The sequence below is a fragment of the Trichoderma aggressivum genome (assembly GCF_033847375.1).
Source record: "Trichoderma aggressivum f. europaeum strain CBS 100526 chromosome Unknown scaffold_032, whole genome shotgun sequence".
In the NCBI taxonomy this organism is placed as follows: Eukaryota; Fungi; Ascomycota; class Sordariomycetes; order Hypocreales; family Hypocreaceae; genus Trichoderma; species Trichoderma aggressivum.
Window position 1 is genome coordinate 166,516 of NW_026946398.1, and position 19,252 is coordinate 185,767.

General features: G+C 52.2%; 4 protein-coding genes across 4 annotated transcripts; 2 read left to right on the plus strand and 2 right to left on the minus strand.

The window, feature by feature from the left end:
* Nucleotides 1-94: 94 nt before the first annotated feature.
* Nucleotides 95-2,385, plus strand: Triagg1_7349 (uncharacterized protein; the record flags this gene model as incomplete). Its single annotated transcript, XM_062902075.1, has 4 exons — nucleotides 95-159; nucleotides 410-744; nucleotides 804-851; nucleotides 923-2,385. 4 exons carry the CDS (start codon nucleotides 95-97, stop codon nucleotides 2,383-2,385), a joined length of 1,911 nt encoding a protein of 636 aa, XP_062753667.1.
* Nucleotides 2,386-2,899: 514 nt separating this feature from the next.
* On the minus strand, nucleotides 2,900-5,224 carry Triagg1_7350 (uncharacterized protein; the record flags this gene model as incomplete). The annotated part of the gene is made up of 3 exons (XM_062902076.1): nucleotides 2,900-4,936; nucleotides 5,009-5,065; nucleotides 5,126-5,224. 3 exons carry the CDS (start codon nucleotides 5,222-5,224, stop codon nucleotides 2,900-2,902), a joined length of 2,193 nt encoding a protein of 730 aa, XP_062753668.1.
* Nucleotides 5,225-5,922: 698 nt separating this feature from the next.
* Nucleotides 5,923-7,725, minus strand: Triagg1_7351 (uncharacterized protein; the record flags this gene model as incomplete). Its single annotated transcript, XM_062902077.1, has 3 exons — nucleotides 5,923-6,567; nucleotides 6,613-7,421; nucleotides 7,485-7,725. The coding sequence occupies 3 exons, from the start codon at nucleotides 7,723-7,725 to the stop codon at nucleotides 5,923-5,925; spliced, it is 1,695 nt and encodes a 564-aa protein (XP_062753669.1).
* Nucleotides 7,726-12,218: 4,493 nt separating this feature from the next.
* On the plus strand, nucleotides 12,219-14,956 carry Triagg1_7352 (transcriptional regulator family: CP2; the record flags this gene model as incomplete). Its single annotated transcript, XM_062902078.1, has 3 exons — nucleotides 12,219-12,232; nucleotides 12,458-12,613; nucleotides 12,733-14,956. The coding sequence occupies 3 exons, from the start codon at nucleotides 12,219-12,221 to the stop codon at nucleotides 14,954-14,956; spliced, it is 2,394 nt and encodes a 797-aa protein (XP_062753670.1).
* Between the last annotated feature and the right edge of the window lie 4,296 nt (nucleotides 14,957-19,252).

Consider the following 19,252-nt stretch of genomic DNA (forward strand, 5'->3'; position numbering starts at 1 on the left):
TAAGAATCAGGGCTAGAACTTGCATCGATGGGATGAGATCACATGCACTCGCTCTGAACGGCAAAGTCGAGCCCCGACTCTGCCGTTTTCATAGATGGAAACAAAGCACAAAGCGGGTGAGAGCGCCAACCCAATCGCCACCCTCATCATTCCCCAGCGGTAAGTTCATTCAATCAGCTTACAATTGGCTTGGCCAGCTAAGAACAGCAGAGTTGATGAGATAATCTCACATCAGACCCAAGGACGCAGCAGCAAAACTCAAAAGTCCCAAAACGCTGCCCCAATCGCTCTCCAAAAGATCATGAACTGGCAGAGATGAGATGAATGCAGGGTAGGGCCATCATCATCAATATCCTATGACGGGAGAGGAGCAGCCACTGCCGTATTGCTGCTGACCTCCAGTGCACAGCCCACTAAAGCAGGTCCCCTTCAGAAGGGCCAGGCGCTGCACACCACCTACAGCCGCCTCCAGCTATATACAGCGAACAAATTCCAACCTGACCCTCGACATCTGCTCGGCCCAAAAACTTCGGCCCAGCGCCTGCATCACGACTTCAGGCTGCCAACAGACGCACCGCGCTCACCAATCCCTTAGCATTACCGTCGCCGCTCGTCTTCGCCGTCTCTCCTCCTCTCTATCGAGCGCCATGGCATCGGCGTACAGCGCATACCATGGCGCCAAGAGCTCGCAGTTCACAGTCACGGCACTCGGCCGGTGGTCCATCTTGACGAAGCAGCTCCCAGGTTCGTTCATGCTGCATGTTGCTCTTCCTGCGGGTTTCCGGGCTAATTGATCGTCCCAGCTGTTGACAAGGTCCGAGTTCTTCATGTCTACGACTTCGACAACACACGTACGTTTGCCCCTTGCTCCCCCACCACCACTTAAGCTCCATATCCAAGACTGACCTGGAGACACCTGTAGTATTCCGAACCCCCATGCCGAACCCGACTCTATGGACTGGCCCGACGATAGGATTGCTCGCGACCCAAGAAGCATTTTCCAATGGCGGGTGGTGGCATGACAACCGCATACTCGCAGCCACTGGCGAAGGCGCCGAGAAGGAAGAAGAACGAGCTTGGGAGGGCTGGTGGAACGAAAAAGTGGCTGATCTTGTCAAGCTAAGCACGAAGCAACCTGATGCTCTGTGCGTGCTGTTGACGGGTCGCTCTGAGCATGGCTTTGGCGAGTTGATCAAAAGGATGGTGACAAGCAAAGGGCTCGAGTTCGACATGGTCAGCTTGAAACCCAGAGTCAGCCCTGCAAATCAGAGCTTTCAGAACACAATGCACTTCAAGCAGCTGTTTTTCGAGGCCCTCATGGAGACGTATCAGCAGGCGACCGAGATCAAGGTGTACGAAGACCGCCCGAGGCATACAAAGGGATTCCGAGACTTCTTCGCCGAATACAACAGGCGTCAGACCGAAGCGCCCACACGAGGCCCCATCACAGCCGACGTTGTCCAGGTAGTCGACTCTTCGACCCTTCTTGACCCCGTCGTTGAAGTCGCCGAAGTCCAGCACATGATCAACCAACACAACACTACCTTGACCAAAGAGCCCTCCTCCAAGAGCAAGCTCATGATCAAGAAGACAGTCTTCTTCACTAGCTATATGATAGGCGGCGACGACATTAAGAATCTTCTGAAGCTCGCCAAGATTCCTGCTAGCGTATCGAATAATGACCTCAAGTTCCATGCCAACAATATCCTCATCTGCCCCAGGCCATGTCCCGCAAGCATACTTGAAAAGGTTGGCGGCATGGGCAGCAAGATGCTGTGGGAAGTCACCGGCACAGCCTGTTTTGACAACTCCATCTGGGCTGCGTGTGTACGCCCGGTGCCTCATACTGCAAAGTTTCACACCGACAACCCCATACCGCTTGTCGTGCTTGCCCTTAGAAAAGGCGCTCGCCCTGTGGATGCTGGGAAGATTACTGCTTGGCAGCCCGTGCCGGTAGAAGAGCGCTTTTCGTTTGAGACGACTGTCGGCGAAAAGGTGATTCTCCGCATTGAAGCAGAGGACCCCAAGGAAGATGAATACCAGAGTCTCTTTGCCAACAAGTCTCACAAGCGCAAGCACAATGCAGACGAAGAGTGGACGCCTCGGACGGCTCAGTATGCCGGCCGGAACGAGACCAGAGGCTTTCACTCCGGCAGGGGCCGCAATAAGGGCGGAAACCCTAGCCGAAGTCATCGTGCCTCCAGGGGCGGACGAGGCGGCCGCGGCCGCGGTGGCCATGGCTACCGATCTCTCGATGACGTTGATCCCAAGGGTCGGTCGGGCGGCTACCAAGCTGCCAATGATGCCGCCCCCGGCTCCTTTGGCCGGGGTCGACCAATGGGCGGACAGCCATCCAACGGTTCAGATTTACAGAGTTACTATTAGAAGAAGTAGGATGGCTGCTGCTTATATCGATATCTTAACATGGATATGAACATGGCTAGCGTTCTGAAGTCTGGACGAGCTGGAGGAGAAGAATGTCCACAGCAAGGCATCATATTTCTTTTTTTTTTTTTTTTTATTTTCTTTTTGGTACGGTACTGGTAACAACGGAGGATATGGGTCTTTGCTTCATCCACAGAGAGAGATTGCGTCCAAGGAGGGCATTTCAGGCAATTTAGGGCGAAAGGGCGCTTTAAGGGAACGTGCATATTGAGAGGTAGGGACGGCATGCGTCTTCGGTTTTGTTTTTCTTTTTTCAAGACATGGCTCGGATTAAGCTTATCAACGAGGCAATATATGAATGATACCCAGCTTGGGCAATCTCTGCTACCTGTTCTAAATCCCCCCCCTTTTCTTCTTTCTACTCTTCGAGTCTTTTCTTTCGTGCTGGTTTTGGTTCATTTGCCTTGTATCATTGTGCCTATCCTTTTTTTCACTTTTTAACTTTTTAATTCGTCTAATCACTGTCATCGTCGTCGTCGTCGTCGTCGTCTTCCTCCTCTGCGTTTTCAAGCCACTCGACGAGCACTCTGCACTTCTCCTTCAACGCAGCCATATACTCGCCCTCCACGGCACGGGCATCCGCCCACCATCCCAGAATGCCTTCCTCCTCCAAAATGTCCAGCGCGTAGAGCTGCTGCAGCATGGCCGGGAGGAGCGTGGCCGTCTTGCTCTGCTCCTGGCCCTTGGAGTAGTGCTGCAGGGCGCGCTGCAGGGCGAGGATGAACTCGACCTGGGCGGGCTCGCCGCCGCCGACGCCGACCTCGTTGACGAACTTGGAGGCGCCCTTGCACGCGGTGAAGGCCCTGTCCGCCGCCTTACTGGCGTCGAGGCCGCCGTGTTCCGGGGTGACGAGTTCGACTGCGCGGCGGGTAAACGCCGTTGCGACGGCCTTTCGCATCATGGCGTCGGATGCGTTGTTGGCCAGACGCAGGCCCATGAATTCCAGCTTGGCAGAGTCAAAGTCGCCGGAATCGGCGCGCAGGGCGTCGAGCAGGCCGTGGACGGCGTCGGTGTGGAAGGACATCTTGCCGGCTGAGTCGTCTGACGCAAAGGACGAGAGACGTGATCTGCTGGAGTGAGCGGCGTCGGCGGAAAGAAGGTTGCTGTCGTTGTCATCGTCGGAGTCGACATCGGAGGCAAACGTTGAGATGGAGGAGGTCGATAGGTTGTAGTTTGCGAGGGAGTAGATGAGAGACTTTTGGAGCCTGGAGGGGTCTTCGTCGTCGAGCTCGTCGTCTTCGGGGTCGAAGAAGGGGGCTGCGTTGCCGTCGGGACCGAGCAGTTTAGTGTCCTTGGTGACCTGCTTGCCTGTGGAAGTCACGGTTGAGAGCACCGCGGCGGTAGAAAGGGAGATGGAGTCGCTGATGTGAACGCCGTAGGAGATGAGTGATCCGGTAGGTATTGTGCAGCCTTTGCCGATGACTACGTTACCAGCCAAGATGGACTGTGATATGACGGTGCCGTCTCCCACGGTGGTGCCGTTCCAGATGAATGAGTTCTCAAGCGTGACATTGGCGCCAATCTTGCAACCAGTGCCAATGATGGAGTTGACGATCCTGCTTCCTGGTCCGATGCTGGAATCGGTTCCGATGACGGAGTTTTGGAGTTTGGCGTCGGCTGCGTGAGAAGCGCCAGTCTCGATAACAACATTGTTGCTGTGCTTCTTGTATGACTGCTTAGGCATGATGTTGTTTTCAGGGATAAAGGGGAACGTCCATCGGCCTAGGACGTCTCTGCTGATGGCATCGTACATCTGCAGGTTGCTTGCTCGAGCAGCATAGCCGTCCTCGAAAATCTCAGCGTAGATCATCTTGCCGTTGAGTTCCCAGTCCTTCAGTACACCATGCAGGAAATTCCTCCTTGGAAGCTCATAGTCGAAGCTTTCTGACCATAGAGCCAAGACCTCGGGAGTGCAAATGTCGATCTGGGCATCTATCAGGTCGGCTCGCACCTCAAACTCGGTTGACAGCTCGTCAGCAATGGCAGGGTCCATGGAGAGGTAGTGGTCGCTCTGCAAGGGGTTCATCTCATCGTAGTGAAGGCAGCGCTGAGTCTTGGTGTCCACCACAAACACGGGCGTGATTCCGTTCGTCTTGGTCCTGTGATCCGCAGGTCCTCCGCTGTGCAGGACCATGGTCATGATATTCGCGGCACTCGTCTCTCTTCGTTTTCGGTGCGCCGCCAGAGCGCCATCTAGAATCAGGTTCGATACCAGGTCACCGTGCACCAGGAGGAAATCACCATCCACCAACGATCGCTTGTCCATGTCGCGGAGGACGTCGCCAACGGATCTCGCATCGGCAACTCGAACAAACTGCAGCACCGAGAACGGACACGATTTTGACGATGATGCCCATCTAGAGTGACTGATGTAATCTTCGACCTGGTCCGTGTGTGCGCCGCAGTAAATGTAGACTTCCTGAACGCCGTTCATGACCAGGAACTCGAGCGTATACTCGATAAGAGGGGTGTTTGCCAGCGGCAGAAGACACTGTAGTGGACGGGAGTCAGCTGGCGGCCACATTCTCAATGAAGGTCCTCAAGCTTTGCAAATTCCACATACTCTTGGCTTCTCTACTGTAAAGGGCCTGAATCTGTCCTGGAACGAGTCTGCGAGAACCTGTGCGCAAGTCAGCCATCAGCCATCGCCTCGAGAGAACCCCGCGATGACTGGACGCACCACAGCCTGCAGAACATCTTCGCCTTTGCTCTCTGCGCCCGACTTGGCAGGCTTTTTGCCCTTTGCCGAGCTGGCGCTGTTCTTTCCCTTGTGCGACATGGCGAGAGTCTCGGCGCAAAAGGGCGAAGCTTGGAGGGGCGCTTGGAATCGAGGGTTTGTTGGTGGAAGAAGTTGGATTTGCGACAAGCATGGGTGACTCAACTAGCAAGGGCTGTGGTGGAAATTTCTCACCGCGGTGAAGCTTTCGGTGTGGCGTTTCAAGGTGGGGTGACGGACGGCATATGCTGGCTGGAGCTTATCTTGAGTCGCAAGTGCCGTCTTCATCAGATCAAGTACAAACATGGGAGAAACTGTATGCTAGACGCAAAAAAAAAAAAAAAAAAAGGAAAAAAAAATATATATATTCATATATAGAGAGGGAAAAACCTCGGTGGGGGGTGAGTTAATTGTACTTTGTAGGTCCTGATATCGTGACTCATTAGTAGGCAAATTATGCCGGAGGACTGTTTTCCCAATTTTTGGTAATACATTGACAAAATCTTAAAGCTCGTATTAAGCAGGTACTGCTTCAGAAATAGCTGTTGGTTGATTATTACTATACGAAGAGGATACTTCATTAAAAGGTGTCTATATATCAAAGTATAATGCATTATACGAAGCAAGACCGACGAGCAACTCTATTCACAGCTATTAATAGGTAGCTGAAAATGACCGCCATCTCATAAAGTTTGAGAGCATTCAAATTCTTAATGGCATCATAAATTCATTACTTCATCTTGTACGCTCCAACTGGACCCTCAAGAAACCCCCCAGACACCAAGCACATCTTTCTGAACCAGGCGACCTTGCTTCTCAACGCCCTGCTCCAGCTGCTTGACTCGTCTCACTGTAACCCCCAGCGATAAAGGTCCCAGAATTGTGCAAAGCATTATGGCCCACGTAACAATGAGGAATATTTCCGAACTCTTGCCATTATCAGTCGGCGACGAAGAGAATATCTTGTTACTTTCCGCAATGGAAGAAATCAAGAAGCCAATCTCGCCGCGAGCAGTCATTGCACAGCCCAATATAGAAGCAGGGTAGATTGATCGCGGATTAGCCCCAGCAGGATCAGAATGAGAGGGCGTCGTTTGCGTGTTTGCCTCTCGGCTTGATTGAGATGCTGACGAGAGCTCTTGGGTTTGAGCTGCTTGTGAAGAAGCCAAGTTCTGAGACGTCTTGGGCTTTTCGTGAACTCGTCCCCAGAAATGAACCATTTGTAGTTTAGGATGCTTGACAAAGGCTAATAAATTGGTGGGCAGAAGAGAGGCAGTGGAGATGCGAAGGAACCAAGCGCCGCATAGTAACTTGCCCACCATCATCAGAGCGGTATACACGAGCCCTTTCCATACAATAGGGCCCTTGAACATCTCGGTGATTGGGACAGAGAAACCAATGGATGCCTTGGATAATTAGATAAGTTCTTAGTCATTAGGGGAATCACTTACAAAGAAGAACGGCTTCAAGATCCTTTCGAGGGGCTGCAGATAATACCTTTCGAAAGTAGCCATTCCAGATGTATCTGGTCTCTTGGGTTCCGAAACAGTTTGTTCACATATCATAGCATTATCTGTTTCTGGTTGTCCAGAAGCTTGGTTTTGTACTGGAGGTGATGTTTCCGATGCCGTCTTCTCATTAGCAGGATGAGATATTTCAGAGTCCCACCAACTGATGGCTGCGCCCGCAATATAGGCAGCGAAGAGATTAGAAGTGCCTGCGTATGTTGACCCAGTGATACAGCCAACCAAGATGGAGGTGTGAATAACCCATGGTGTTCCCCTCCTGTTGAAAAGCTGATTGACACGCCCCAGGGGATGTTTCATCCTCCAAGAGTTCAACCGGAGAGTGAACGGCTTGGCCATGAAGACACAGACAAGAGGAGCGCATACTGCAAATGCGACGGATACCAGAAGCGGCCTGACAATAGTGACGGCACTGATTTCAGTTTTAGATGACCCCAAATCGGAGATGATCTGGACCATGACAAGGCCGACAACGTCATCCATCATGGCGGCACTGGTGAGCACGACGCCGAGCCGGGACGTGACCAGACCAGTTGATCGAAGCACAGTGAATGTCGTACCAAGGCTCGTGGAACATAACGCTGCACCGGCAGCAAACGCCTGGAGAGGCGTTGCATCGCTGAGCTTCTGGAGGACGAAGGAGAGGCCCATGGGCACGCTGATGCCAGTAATGGCAACGCACGAAGACAGCCAAATATTGGCCCTGAGGGCGCCCAGAGAGGTTGACAGGCCGCCTGTTCGGATATAGTAAGCTTATGTGGATCAAGAAACGATTGAATAGCTCAATGAATTTTTACCTTCATATACCAAAAGCAGCAATCCGAGATAGCCCAATTGGACAACAACCTGCTCAGCTTCTGTGCTCAGCCATTTGGCTCCGGGCGTTCCCCAGGCTACTCCTACGAATATCTGCCCGAGAAGGCCACAGTAGACACTATGATCAAGCACAAAATTGGCGACATTGAGGACGAGAAGAAAGGACGTCTGGATAAGGATTGTGACGATTCCTGGCTCGTGGTACGGGAGCGAAGCCGCCATTGTGATGACGGTTCCAAAAGGCGATAATTTACGGATCCATATGCAAGACTTTACAGCGAATCATCAAGGCGGATGTAGCGGGATAGTAGAAAAGAGTATCAGAGAATGGCGGATTCTTAGATTTTTCTTCTTCTTTCAATTGATGATGAAGAGGGAGAGACATTGGCGCGAAGTCGATGGTTTGTTCCATGCATGAATCCCAGTTGTTGGATCCTCTTTAGTAGAAAATAGTAGTCCGGGGTTGGTTTGGCCCCGGCCCAAGGCTAGGCACTTGCAGATCTGTTCTAGATGCTTTGATGGCCGACATACGGAGAATCTACCTTGAAAACAAACAACCGAAAGAAATAAAGCGGCTGTAACAAAGTGCTGTGGACTGAGAACACATGAATGAGCCGCAACACCTTGTAGGGATGGGTTAGTATCGGCTTTGCATTGGGCATCTCTGCAAATGCCAAGTCCTGCGTCAGATGCCCATTGAGAAGGTGAAGCTTAATGTGCACGTGTATGCATGTCTCGGAGATTTCACGCACGCCATTATAGTTGCAATAACTGCTAATTTGTGTATGTTGTGAAAGATGAAAGATGAAAGACGAAAGGCACTGTCAGGTAGGTAAGTAGATGGATGTAGTGTAGGGCTACACTTGATGCATCACAATGACTCCCTCCATATATTAAGAACACCACGTCTAGATTACATACATCCGTTATGTCTCCATTCTAGATGCTGTCAAGCAGTACGAAAACTGATATATAAGAAATCTGCATCCATGTGAAGTTTACATCCTACCATAAACCCTGCGATGCTTAATGAATTGCATAAACCCCTTCGCTGCCCCAATGCTACACCCACCAACTAGCATCAACGCGGCAGTGAGGTTTTGATGCCTGATACGCCACAGTTTGCCACCCCGGGGACCTATGAGAGCCCTTGGGTTTCTTGCGAACCTAGCTGCCACTCCCGGATCATACGACTCGACAATCCATCCCGGACTGCCGCGCAAAGTTTACAGCTCCCACATGGCTAGAGGCTCAGTTGTGCTGTAGGCAGGCTCAAACAGATCAAATGACCCCCACTGAACGAGTTGATGAGGCTCACAGGGTGCCCCGTAAGCTCTTTTCTTTCTTTCTTTCTTTCTTTCTTTCTTTCTTTCTGTCCTTCCTTTTTTCTTTGTTCAGATTCTGAAGAGAAACAGAAGGGATGGACCAGAGCCGGCGTGTATAATGTTTGATAGTAAGACGGCCCCCCTAGAAGCCTGGATGTAGCCTGGATGTAGCCGATGTCGAGCAGCAGCCAAGAGATTGAGACCCAATGCATTTTTACCCAATTGATGCGTTTCTACCTGGACATCTGAAAAATCAAAAGCACGCAAGGGTCACGGTCTAAGCAATGGCAGGGCCGAATTGCTCGTAGATGGCGCGGCGGCCGAGTAAGCGGACCGCAAAATTGCCACCTTCTTAGATGCCAAATGCCATGCCATACCGCGGCTAGCCCCCTTGCGAATTTTTTTTTCTTTTTCCCTTTGTTCGAGATTTTCCCCTTTGTTCGAGAGAAATCATCAGCGAGTGAGCGCGCGTGTATATGTATACAACACGTAGCCGATTGGTAAAGGCCTTGGTCACACCGTGTCTCTGTACTCCGTTTGGAATGCTTCGGTTTAATGCAAGCAAGGGCATACAAGTACAGTAGAGCACACATCGCCCTTGTACAAGCAACTGGCAGCGGCAGTGGCATTTCTGTGCTCCTTGCATATAAGCACATGTAGCTGTAGTTGCGCGGGCACAGCCACACGGCCTGCAACGGGTCTGGCCGCTAGGCAATGAAGAAACGCCCTTCCATAGGTTTCTTTCTTTTCTCATCCTGGGGCCACACCCTGCCTCGGAGATTCGACAAGGCTTCACTGCACCCGGCGGCCGAGGGTGGCAGCGTGGGACGGCGGATAGCGACCTCCGGAGGCTGTTGTCGCCTTATCAGAGGCCGGCATGAAGAGCGAGTACCTGCTACTACATACCTCCCTACCTGTAATGTCAGCACGAGCGGGCAAGTATAGATGCCGGAGTATCGTCTGATGAGCTTGGTGTTTTGTAGGTGCTAACTGTGGTACCTAATAGTGATACGCAGTTGTGATGGTGGCATTGATTCTGACATGCCGGGTTCCTGCTAACCCCCGGGAACACGGAACTCGCTTGTAGAGTTTTTGGTCGCCGGCCGGAGGAGATGCTGCTTTATCCACCCAGGCAATCGCATGGAGCATGGAGTATTGAGTATGGAGGGAGTATCCCTTCCAGCTTTGGGCAGAGATGAGATATCCAATGTCTGCCGGTACAGCCCTGCCTCCATCCCGTCCTGGTCCGAGTACGGCGTCGATTATTGAACAGGCTCCCATGCCAGCCGTTGGAACAGAGGGAAGAGAAGCGAAACGAACCAGAGGGGCGTTGACATAGCGGAAAGCGAGGCTAGCGAGGCCAGTGTCGGCGCTAGCAAATTGATTTCGATGCAGAAAAGACGAGACAGGGAGCCTCGTGGCTGGTGGCGCCGAGGAATGAGGCCAAGTAGCGATGCTAGAAGTGCTACGGCCGTGTTAGCAGAGCGCTGGCGTTCTGGCGAACGGCAAATGGCAACGGCCAAGTGCTTTGCTCGACGGAGGATTGTCCGGATACAGGCCTCAGATGCTGCCTGCAGCGGGTTGGCGGCGGCTTTGGCGCACTGTGACGCGCACGGTGCGACCCTGGGGGAAGTACCAGCTACAGGGTTCTCGTACGGCGCAGGCTGCAGCTCCGGCTCTCGTGGCCAGAAACGACTCGGTGTGCATGCATGCAGACGATGCGGTCTACCAAAGGTAGCACCCGTGCTGTCTGTTACTGGACGCTGCTTGCATTTTAGAGATGGATGCCACCTATTAGTAGTAGTGAGTAGTAGGTAGTACCTGAACGGCGCATGATGGCATCTACGGAGTTGGTAGCATGGAAGACAGGCGGACGATGCAAGTGGTCAAGTGCCCTGGGACTGCACTGTGGAGAAAACACTGTACAGTCTGGTATCAAACAACCTACCTAATCATCTGCCAAGCTGGCTGAGGCAACTCGCATCCCGTCTGGACTTGCCATGTGCGCTTTTTCAATCAATCCAGGCAGGTACGAGTAGGTGCCTCGCCTTTAGGTAATACCTACCTAGGTAGGTACAGGTAGTAATAGGTAGGTACCTTGGGTGAGAGTCCCTTCCCTCTTCTTATTCTGCCACTCGCCTTCGCAAATCTTCTTCCGTCCTCTTCCATCTACCAAGCATGAGTATCAATCTGACTCTCTTCTCCCACTCTCCCACGCACTCACAAACTGGCGGCCTCCTCCTACTTTGATTGGGCCAGGCAAAAAAATAATTCAACCGCGCGCGCATCCACATGCCGAACGAGTGCCTGAGTCCTCCGTCAGCCACCACTGTACGAGGAGCTACCGAAACTAAGCTGCTACGGCCCCAGCGAAAATTCTCCATCGACAGCGCTACTACCTGGGACTAGCACTGCATAAAGCTACTGCCCATGAACCTAAGAACGCTCCTCGGGGTGTGCCGATTCACCACTGACTTTTCGATCCGCTGTCGCATCTGCCCCATGCAGCCCTCAATGGCGGCACCACCCCCCTCCCCCCAGCACACCAGAAATCCTCGAGCACCGCTGCGAGAAAAAAAAAACAAAGATCCCCCCCAAGGCCAACCACGGCACCCCCAAAGCACGGAGCCACAGCAGGGGACAAGGGCGAGCCACAGCGTTGCGAGACAAGCACAGCACAGGGGCTCCACGCCTAAGACGGTCCAGAACATCAGGCCAGCTCTTACTAGGGGAAAAAGCGACCAGATCGAAAGCTTGGCCCCGCCGCCAGTTGCGTCTCTAATTAATATACACCCGACCCAGCGCCTCCATCACCAGCCGACGGGGCCTTCGAGGCAACATCTCTTTTGCTCGCCCGTTTGATCATACTTTTTCTTCTCTTCACTTCGTACCATCGTTTCTCCCGTTTTAACGTCCCCGTCGCTCCATCCCCTCGTTCCGTCCCGCGCGCTGCAAATCCGACAAGGAGACGACTTACAAGCCTTGCCAGATTGGCGGCCCGGGCTTTTGAGAGCTGCCAACGGTTTCAAGGGCGCCTTCGTGTCACCGGCATTGCGCTTACAGCGGCGGACAACTCTCCGAGGTGGTGAATGAGCATCGCGGTCACGCCCAGCTTCAGCTCCCCGGTTTTGCTGCCCTTTGAGAGCCATAGCCTACCCTCTCGCCTCTAACAAGTGTCTTATGCGGCTTATCGCACTACTCTCTCCATCAGTAGCTCGACCGCCTGTACGCTGCGACGACACGTAAGAGGCAAACAGGAGTATCATCTTTGCGTGAAAAGACAGGACCAACAGAACCAGGCTGGATTGAATTTCGCACACTTCTCTTGGGCTCTTTTTGAATCTCGATAAGCGTCTCGGGGGCACACAGGCGCTTCGGATCGCCGCAAACATGTTTCGTTCAAGGTGAGGCGCCTTTTATCTGTTCCGTATTGCTCATCGAGAGTACACTGTCCCCGTCTCTCCGCGGCCTGTGCTATCCTCGCATCTCCGAATCAGCTTGATACGGCTCCAGCGGCTTTGCAGAGGTGGATCTTGCCTGATAAAGAAAAACTGCGCAGCCTCGACCCCATACCTCCCTAGCTTTTGCCTTGCCAACTTTGATATACTAACGTAGTTTGATACTTGTAGAACGAGCGCGCGGAAGCCTGATGATGAGTTATTGGCAGACTTCAGACAGCAGTTCCCCGAGGTCTCTGCCGGAGTCACAGAGTCTGCCGCCCCTGCCATCTCTCAGGCAACCACTGCCGTCTTTCAACCCATCATCAATGCACCAGTCAATGAGAGGTAGGTTGAGCTTCCTCCTGATCAAAAGCCAGCGCATCAGGGTCAAGCTATGCTTGGCTACTCCGACCTTCTGTCTATAACGACCCAGTTCTCTTGAGTGCTAACTAGGAACACGATAGAGCACATATCGAAACTGCAGCCTTTCGAGACATGGACCCTACGCCGCGAGCTGTTAATGATCCTTGGCGATTTACACCCTCACTCCTCGATGCCAATGCCTTTACCTTCAATTCTCTCACACCAGGCGTTGCCAACGTTACAAGTGTTGCTGGCGTTCCAGGCATTCCAGGCGTGACAGGAGTCCCAGGTCATCAAGCATACTATCCTCCTACACCTGGAGGATCAGGCACCTTGCTTCCTCCTCATGCAGTTGAGATAGTGCCCTCTTCCGCAATGGCTATAACCACTGGCTTAGAAACCCCCCTATCGATACCGACGACACTCGACATCATCCAGCCAAGCATTGAAGTTCCCAACTTGGCAGGATTCCCTACAATAGATACACTTCCGATCGCCCCCTATGAGGCCTTCGTCCAGGCACCACACCCGCAGCAAGCTTTCGTACAAACCGGCGTACCGACCGAGTTCGTACATCACGATACGGGTTACGAGACGATGGACCATGATGGATCTCCAATGGACTCGGATCCGTCAGAGGAACGAATCCCGACGATTGCCTCTGCGCTGCACCCGCAGCAGCTAATAGGAATTCCAATCTCCCATCCTCTCCCCGCATCTGCTGAGAAATTTCGATTTCACTCAACGCTGAATGCCCCTACAGCTATGGTAAAGCATTCCACTGAGATCCCAGTGACTTACTTGAACAAGGGGCAAGCCTATACGTTATCCATCGTCGACACAGGCACAGCAGTCCCTATCAGCCCTGGTACTAGATACAGGACATACGTGCGCATATCCTTTGAAGACGAGCAGCAGCGACAGAAACCAGGCATTTGCTGGAGCTTGTGGAAAGAGGGCAGGGGAACAAACGAGGCTCATCAAAGAGGTGGTCGTTTACAAGCTGTCGAGTACGTCGAAGCTGGCCAACCCGCCGAAGGCGATGACAAGAGAACGCGGGTTGAGCTGGAATCTTCGTCGTTTGACGGCTTCTCCGTCGTATGGACGCCCGGTTTGAATGGTGCCGCCGAAGTCAACATCCCTGTCCGCTTCAACTTTCTCTCGACCGACTTCAGCCACTCGAAAGGTGTCAAGGGCATTCCTGTACGCCTCTGTGCCAAGACCAGCATTTTCTGTTCGGATCAGTTACCGTCGCCTCCAGATGCAGCCCCTGAGACATGCTATTGCAAAGTCAAGCTGTTTAGGGACCACGGCGCTGAACGAAAGCTCTCCAACGATGTTGCCCATGTGAAGAAGTCGATTGACAAGCTCAAACAGCAGATTGCGCAAGCTGAGAGTGGGATGAAGGAATTCAAACGGAAGAGATCGGGAGCTGTGGCAAAGGGAGGAATACCCGCCAAGCACAAGCACAAGAGAACTTGGTCCATGTCCTCGGCCAGCTCTGCTGGTGGTACAGCCCCCCGCTTGACATTGGAGGATGATTTGCATTTCAAGTTGCAGACACTTCAAGATATGTTCACGAGCACGCGGCCCGTGAGTGTTTTGTATCTACGGGGCGATGAACTCGACGACCCCGACCTGCATCCTGTATCGCTACAGGGCGAATCATTGCCGGGCAAGGCAGACTTTTTGCGTGAAGGGAGCAATTGGCAGGCTCGTAGCACACACAGCTCCGTTGCCGGCTCGTTGGTGTCCCCCTCCCCAAGCTCACTCTCTCTAGCATCTCAAGCATCTGCCATTGGCCCCGGATTGCAGTGGCAGAATTTTGATTCTACTGGAGTCAAGAGGGTTGAAAACCCCACTACGATCAGCAAAACGGAGGAAGACGGAACTTTAAGTGGATGGATCGAGGCTCTAGGTGTCGACCCGACTTATCGACCTCCGCCTGAGCGGCCAGCCAAACCGGTGGCTTGCTTCTACATTGCTTATTCGGGAAGGGCAGAGGCAGGAAAGAAGGAGTACCACAGGGCCATCTATCTTTCATCGCGCACGCTCCGGGAACTCAACGGCCGGATCGCCGCCAAGTGGGGACTCGACGCATCTCTCATAGTTCGCACCATTCATGTGACGAAGCCGGCCGGTATCGAGATCGAAATAGACGACGACTTCGTCCAGGAGTTGAGGGAAGGCCAGGACATGCAGCTAGAGATTGAGGATGTGGTTGAACAGCCAAGCATCAAACGAGATTGGGAGATGTCCATTGACGACGGACCCGAAGGTCCTGCTGCCATCCCGACAGGCCTGGCTCTCCGGCTCCTTTTCTAGAGATACTGCGGCTACGATGGCGCATATCCTTGTTGTTCTAATTTTGTTTTCCATCTCTTTCAGGAACCCCAGTAATTCGAGCGAGGCGGGCATGAAAGAGGGACATTCTTTGCTGGAGTTGGAAGGTGTTGATGATAATTTCAAAGATACCAAGGCGCCTTGGATTTACCACGTTGCGATTACATACCCATCTTTACCTGGAGCTGTGGGTCGGTTGCGGCGTCGTCTACATACCCCCATTCTGCTGGACGGGATTGGGCTCACAATATCTGGTTGCTTCTGTTACATTCGAATACCCCCAACCGGATCATTACCATTTGACAACCGATCTCCTTCTTCTTCTTCTCTCTCTCTCTCTCTCACTTTTTCTTTCCCGTCTTTTTCTTATTCTTCTTTCTTCGATTTCATAGGGTGGTTTGGATCCGGCCGTACACGCATTTAGCTAGGATATAGCACACGAGTAATTTCGTTTTCTTTCTTTTTTTTTTTTTTTTTTACGGGAGGGTCTCACCTCTTGGTCTGGGTATTACAATGGGTGAGAGGACATGGGATGTCGACATATGATATACACGCTACGGGAAGAAGGCTCTAGGCCAGGACATGCATCGCCTAATGGGAATATGACTACATATGCATCACGCAGACAATGGCATTGAATTTGTTTTTACTTGAATGAATCCCAAGTTGGTTGTTTACTTATTTTCCTTGTTGGGAAGCTCCGCCCCTGGATGTCCACAAGGAGCGTGGTGGAATATGCAGTTTGACACACGTGTAGTACCCGTACCCGTACCTGTACAGTACAGATATTGCTTCGTCCACGCGAGAAAAAGCAAAGCCCAATGAGCCCCGGAACGTTGGGCATATATGGAGAACAGCCTACCTCGTACAGGCACTAGCTCAACGTCACTAGTATGGATGTTGAGCGCCGCCAGGATCCTCTCCCCAGTTCAGCAAAAAAGGAGACTGTCGAAAAAGCTTTGCACGTACGAGTGCTCGTACGGGGTACAGAGTACCTGCTTTTGGAGCAATGCGGCGTGGAGCAGCAATATATGCGTGTCATATTCCTGTATCGCCCAGTGCTTCTCCTGCTTGGTGGAAAGGCTCGAAGTGACTGGGCCGCTTCTCAACGTCGTAACACCACTAGCTTGTGCGCCGTGGCAATCTTTGGCATGGGTCACATCGTCCTTTGCAAGGGCCTCGAGCCGTTCAATGGAGTGCCGTGCTCCGCCAAGGGGGCAGGAGTATGCGACACAATAAAGCTGTATACCGACGATGCCATCTCCCTTATCCTCGAGGGCTTCTGCAATAAAGAAGCAAGAGCGTTTAAAATTGCAAAAGGATGGTTGTGGTCTTGAACCTGGTGTTTCTACACGTGTACCCACCGAAGATCAGTTACGGCATTGAGAACCATGTGGATTGCCACGATGCTAAATTTGGACATTTGCATGGAGGCTGTTGCATCCACCAAATGCTTGGTACTCCATACCGAAGAGGACGGACCAATATATGATATTCGTACCTGGTGCGGATCGAGATGAGGGCCGCTGTCTATCAAGTCCAGAATTCCACACTGGAAGCGGGAAGCTAGAGCGCGGTCGAGAACCGGGTGGGCGCCCTATCGTCGAGCAAGAGGCTACAAAGTACTCGCCACCTTGTGGCTTTGCTCAAAGACAAAGAGCGAGCGGCGGTTAATTTGTGGTGTGCTGCGTGTATGCGAGGCATCACGCACGAGTTTTATTACCCAGTCGACGAGTTAGCGAACCGGCGAATCAGCTGTGCGTGTCCGTCTTCGCTCACCGTTGGGTCAAGCCAGACCCGAGAGGAGAAAATAGCGCACGACAAGTCGCCTAGCAGCCGACACAGTAAATGGATCAATGGATGTGGACTCCCGACTGTTTTCGCAAGCTCTGTCTCGGCCCCCCTTCTTGGCTCATGTGGGCGCACACCGTGTCGCTGGTGGGAGACATGCTCGATGCCATGCATTAGTCGCGGCGAGGGGGCGATCGTTTCGCTGCTCTTTGCTGACAGCCATCGGCAAAAGACATCTGTGATCTGTTTTTTTGTCTGGTGATCGGGTCTCTGTTGGGGCCTTGCGGCGCGGACGGCTAGGGGGCCAAAAGAACCACATCCAATGTTTTTCTTTCTTCCTTCTGTTTTGTGGCACTCAATGCCTGACCACGTTCCGTCTGCCCAACGCTCCAGCCCAGTGCTGATCAGCAGAGAAAGCTGATTTCCTTTGACTGTGGCGAGTGAAGCTGCGCGTCTGGATTGCATGCTGGGGTTTGGACGCTATTGAGAAAGCACTGCAGCGTGGCTGGTGTGCGGAGCCTCTGTATGGGGGTGTCTATAACACTGCACGCGAAAGAGAAAACTCACGCTTTCAGTGGGTGTGGCTCACCGGATATTGAGCCCGAAGTAAGACAGAAATCGACAGGGGGGAGACGGAATGCACTTTGACAAGACGACAAAGCAAAGCTCCGGCCAAGCTTCTCAGTGGCAACAGTGCCGCGTCCTTTATCCCATATGTCGTTCTACCTTCTTCTCTGTCCTTGCGGTTTTTTTTCACATGCTACTGTATAGCAGCGGGAATTGCTGAATTTTGCTCTTAATTCTGCAAGGGTGCCGGGAACGGGCAGAGGAACGGGATCAATCCCCCATGTGGCTGCATGATATCTTATTTTGAGGCTGGCTAGTGTTGCTGCATGCCAAAGGAGAGGCTGGTCGATTCTGACACTAGATTTGGCGGTAAGACTCAGCGATATGTATTCCCATAATCAGTCAATCTGTCGCTCTGGTGTATTGTGACAGAATTGGACCATAAGCAGCCAGTAGAAAGGATGTAGGCTTGGTCCTTCTATTTCATAACAGGAGTTATTTGCATATCATCACTGTCATGACACGCAATGCTCTGCCTGTAACCATATACGAGATGTTTGGCTTTGTACGCGCGGCTTGCTCGCTGCACATTCGCGCAGTATTTTGCTCAAATGGATGCTAGAGAGTGATACCAAAGATTGTGAGATATGATGGTTATGCCCAGCTAGTAGGGTTGAAGAATTCGGTGTATGTGTCACTGCGTGTTCGTACTTTGCCAACCGCGGGCATATTTTGACGAATGTACTCGTACTCTGTAGATCAAGGGTCCCTTGTGGCAGCCTTGAAAAATCTTCCTGCATGTACTTTGCAGCTGATGTACCTGGTCATAAAACTCCGAAAATAGCTTGCCGCAGATGGTAGTACTGCTCCTTACTCCTTACTTTTCACTGTGCGGATGCACAGCAACAGTGTGGTAATCATCAACTCCCCCCTTTTCGGCCGAGCAGCCAAGGGGTCCGTATCAAGATGGACAGTAGACTACTTTTCTGGAAGAGTTGTCCGAAATATTCTCTTTGGCAATTATTGTGTGTCAACACAGTTATATCTCAAGGAAGTGTTCGATCTCCCTCGTAGCGGACTCAATACCGACCAGGTCAAGAAGGTGCCTCGTTGGATGCTCAATGGAGGCTTGAAGGCTGCTGGTTGATTGTAGGCGACAGATGAACAGTAGTTAGAGAAATTATCAACGTCTTTTCCGAATTGTCCTTGTATCGCAGTTGAGAGCGTCATGAGTGATAGTCTAATCAACCGATCTTTTCATGAGGGGGTCACACGGGTCACTGGCATGTCGAACTCCGACTTAGAGCTGTGTATGACTTCCTGTAGATGCCGGTCACAAAGCTAATGCGACACATGATCTTTGTGAGGGTTGTCTGTGGCTGATGTGCCATCTCATCTGATGAATCCTCCCGAGAGTGGATGCCCCGGAATGTCGATCTCTCCCAGATCCACGACGGAGACTAGGCCGGCGACACCGGCCGGTTGGAAGGCCATCAAAAAGGCACGGATTTATTGGCAGCTTGCATTGTCTAGCTCAGGAAAGGTGGCTGAGGGGTATCAACGAATGCAATAGATGGCACGCATTTCTGAATTGGCCAGCACAAATCTCTGGCGCCAGGGGCGCCTGTTGTGGCCCAAGTCGCCATGACCCCAGGCTTACTCCATGAGATCGTTCGAAGGTCAAGAAGCTTCAAGGTATATACTCGAGCTGGAAATAGAGGGAAAAGGACTGCCGACCTCCAATGTCGCGCCACACAACTGGTGGCTGCCACATTCATCCAGCCAGCCAATTTCCAGGCTCAAACTTTGTTCTCGGGGTCAATGTCGATCTTGTCGATTTCTGCATTAGCCTGCCACAGCCACGGTCCAATCAGTTCCCAGGTCATTGTGCGAGATTTTCTGATGCCCAGTCTCTTGTCT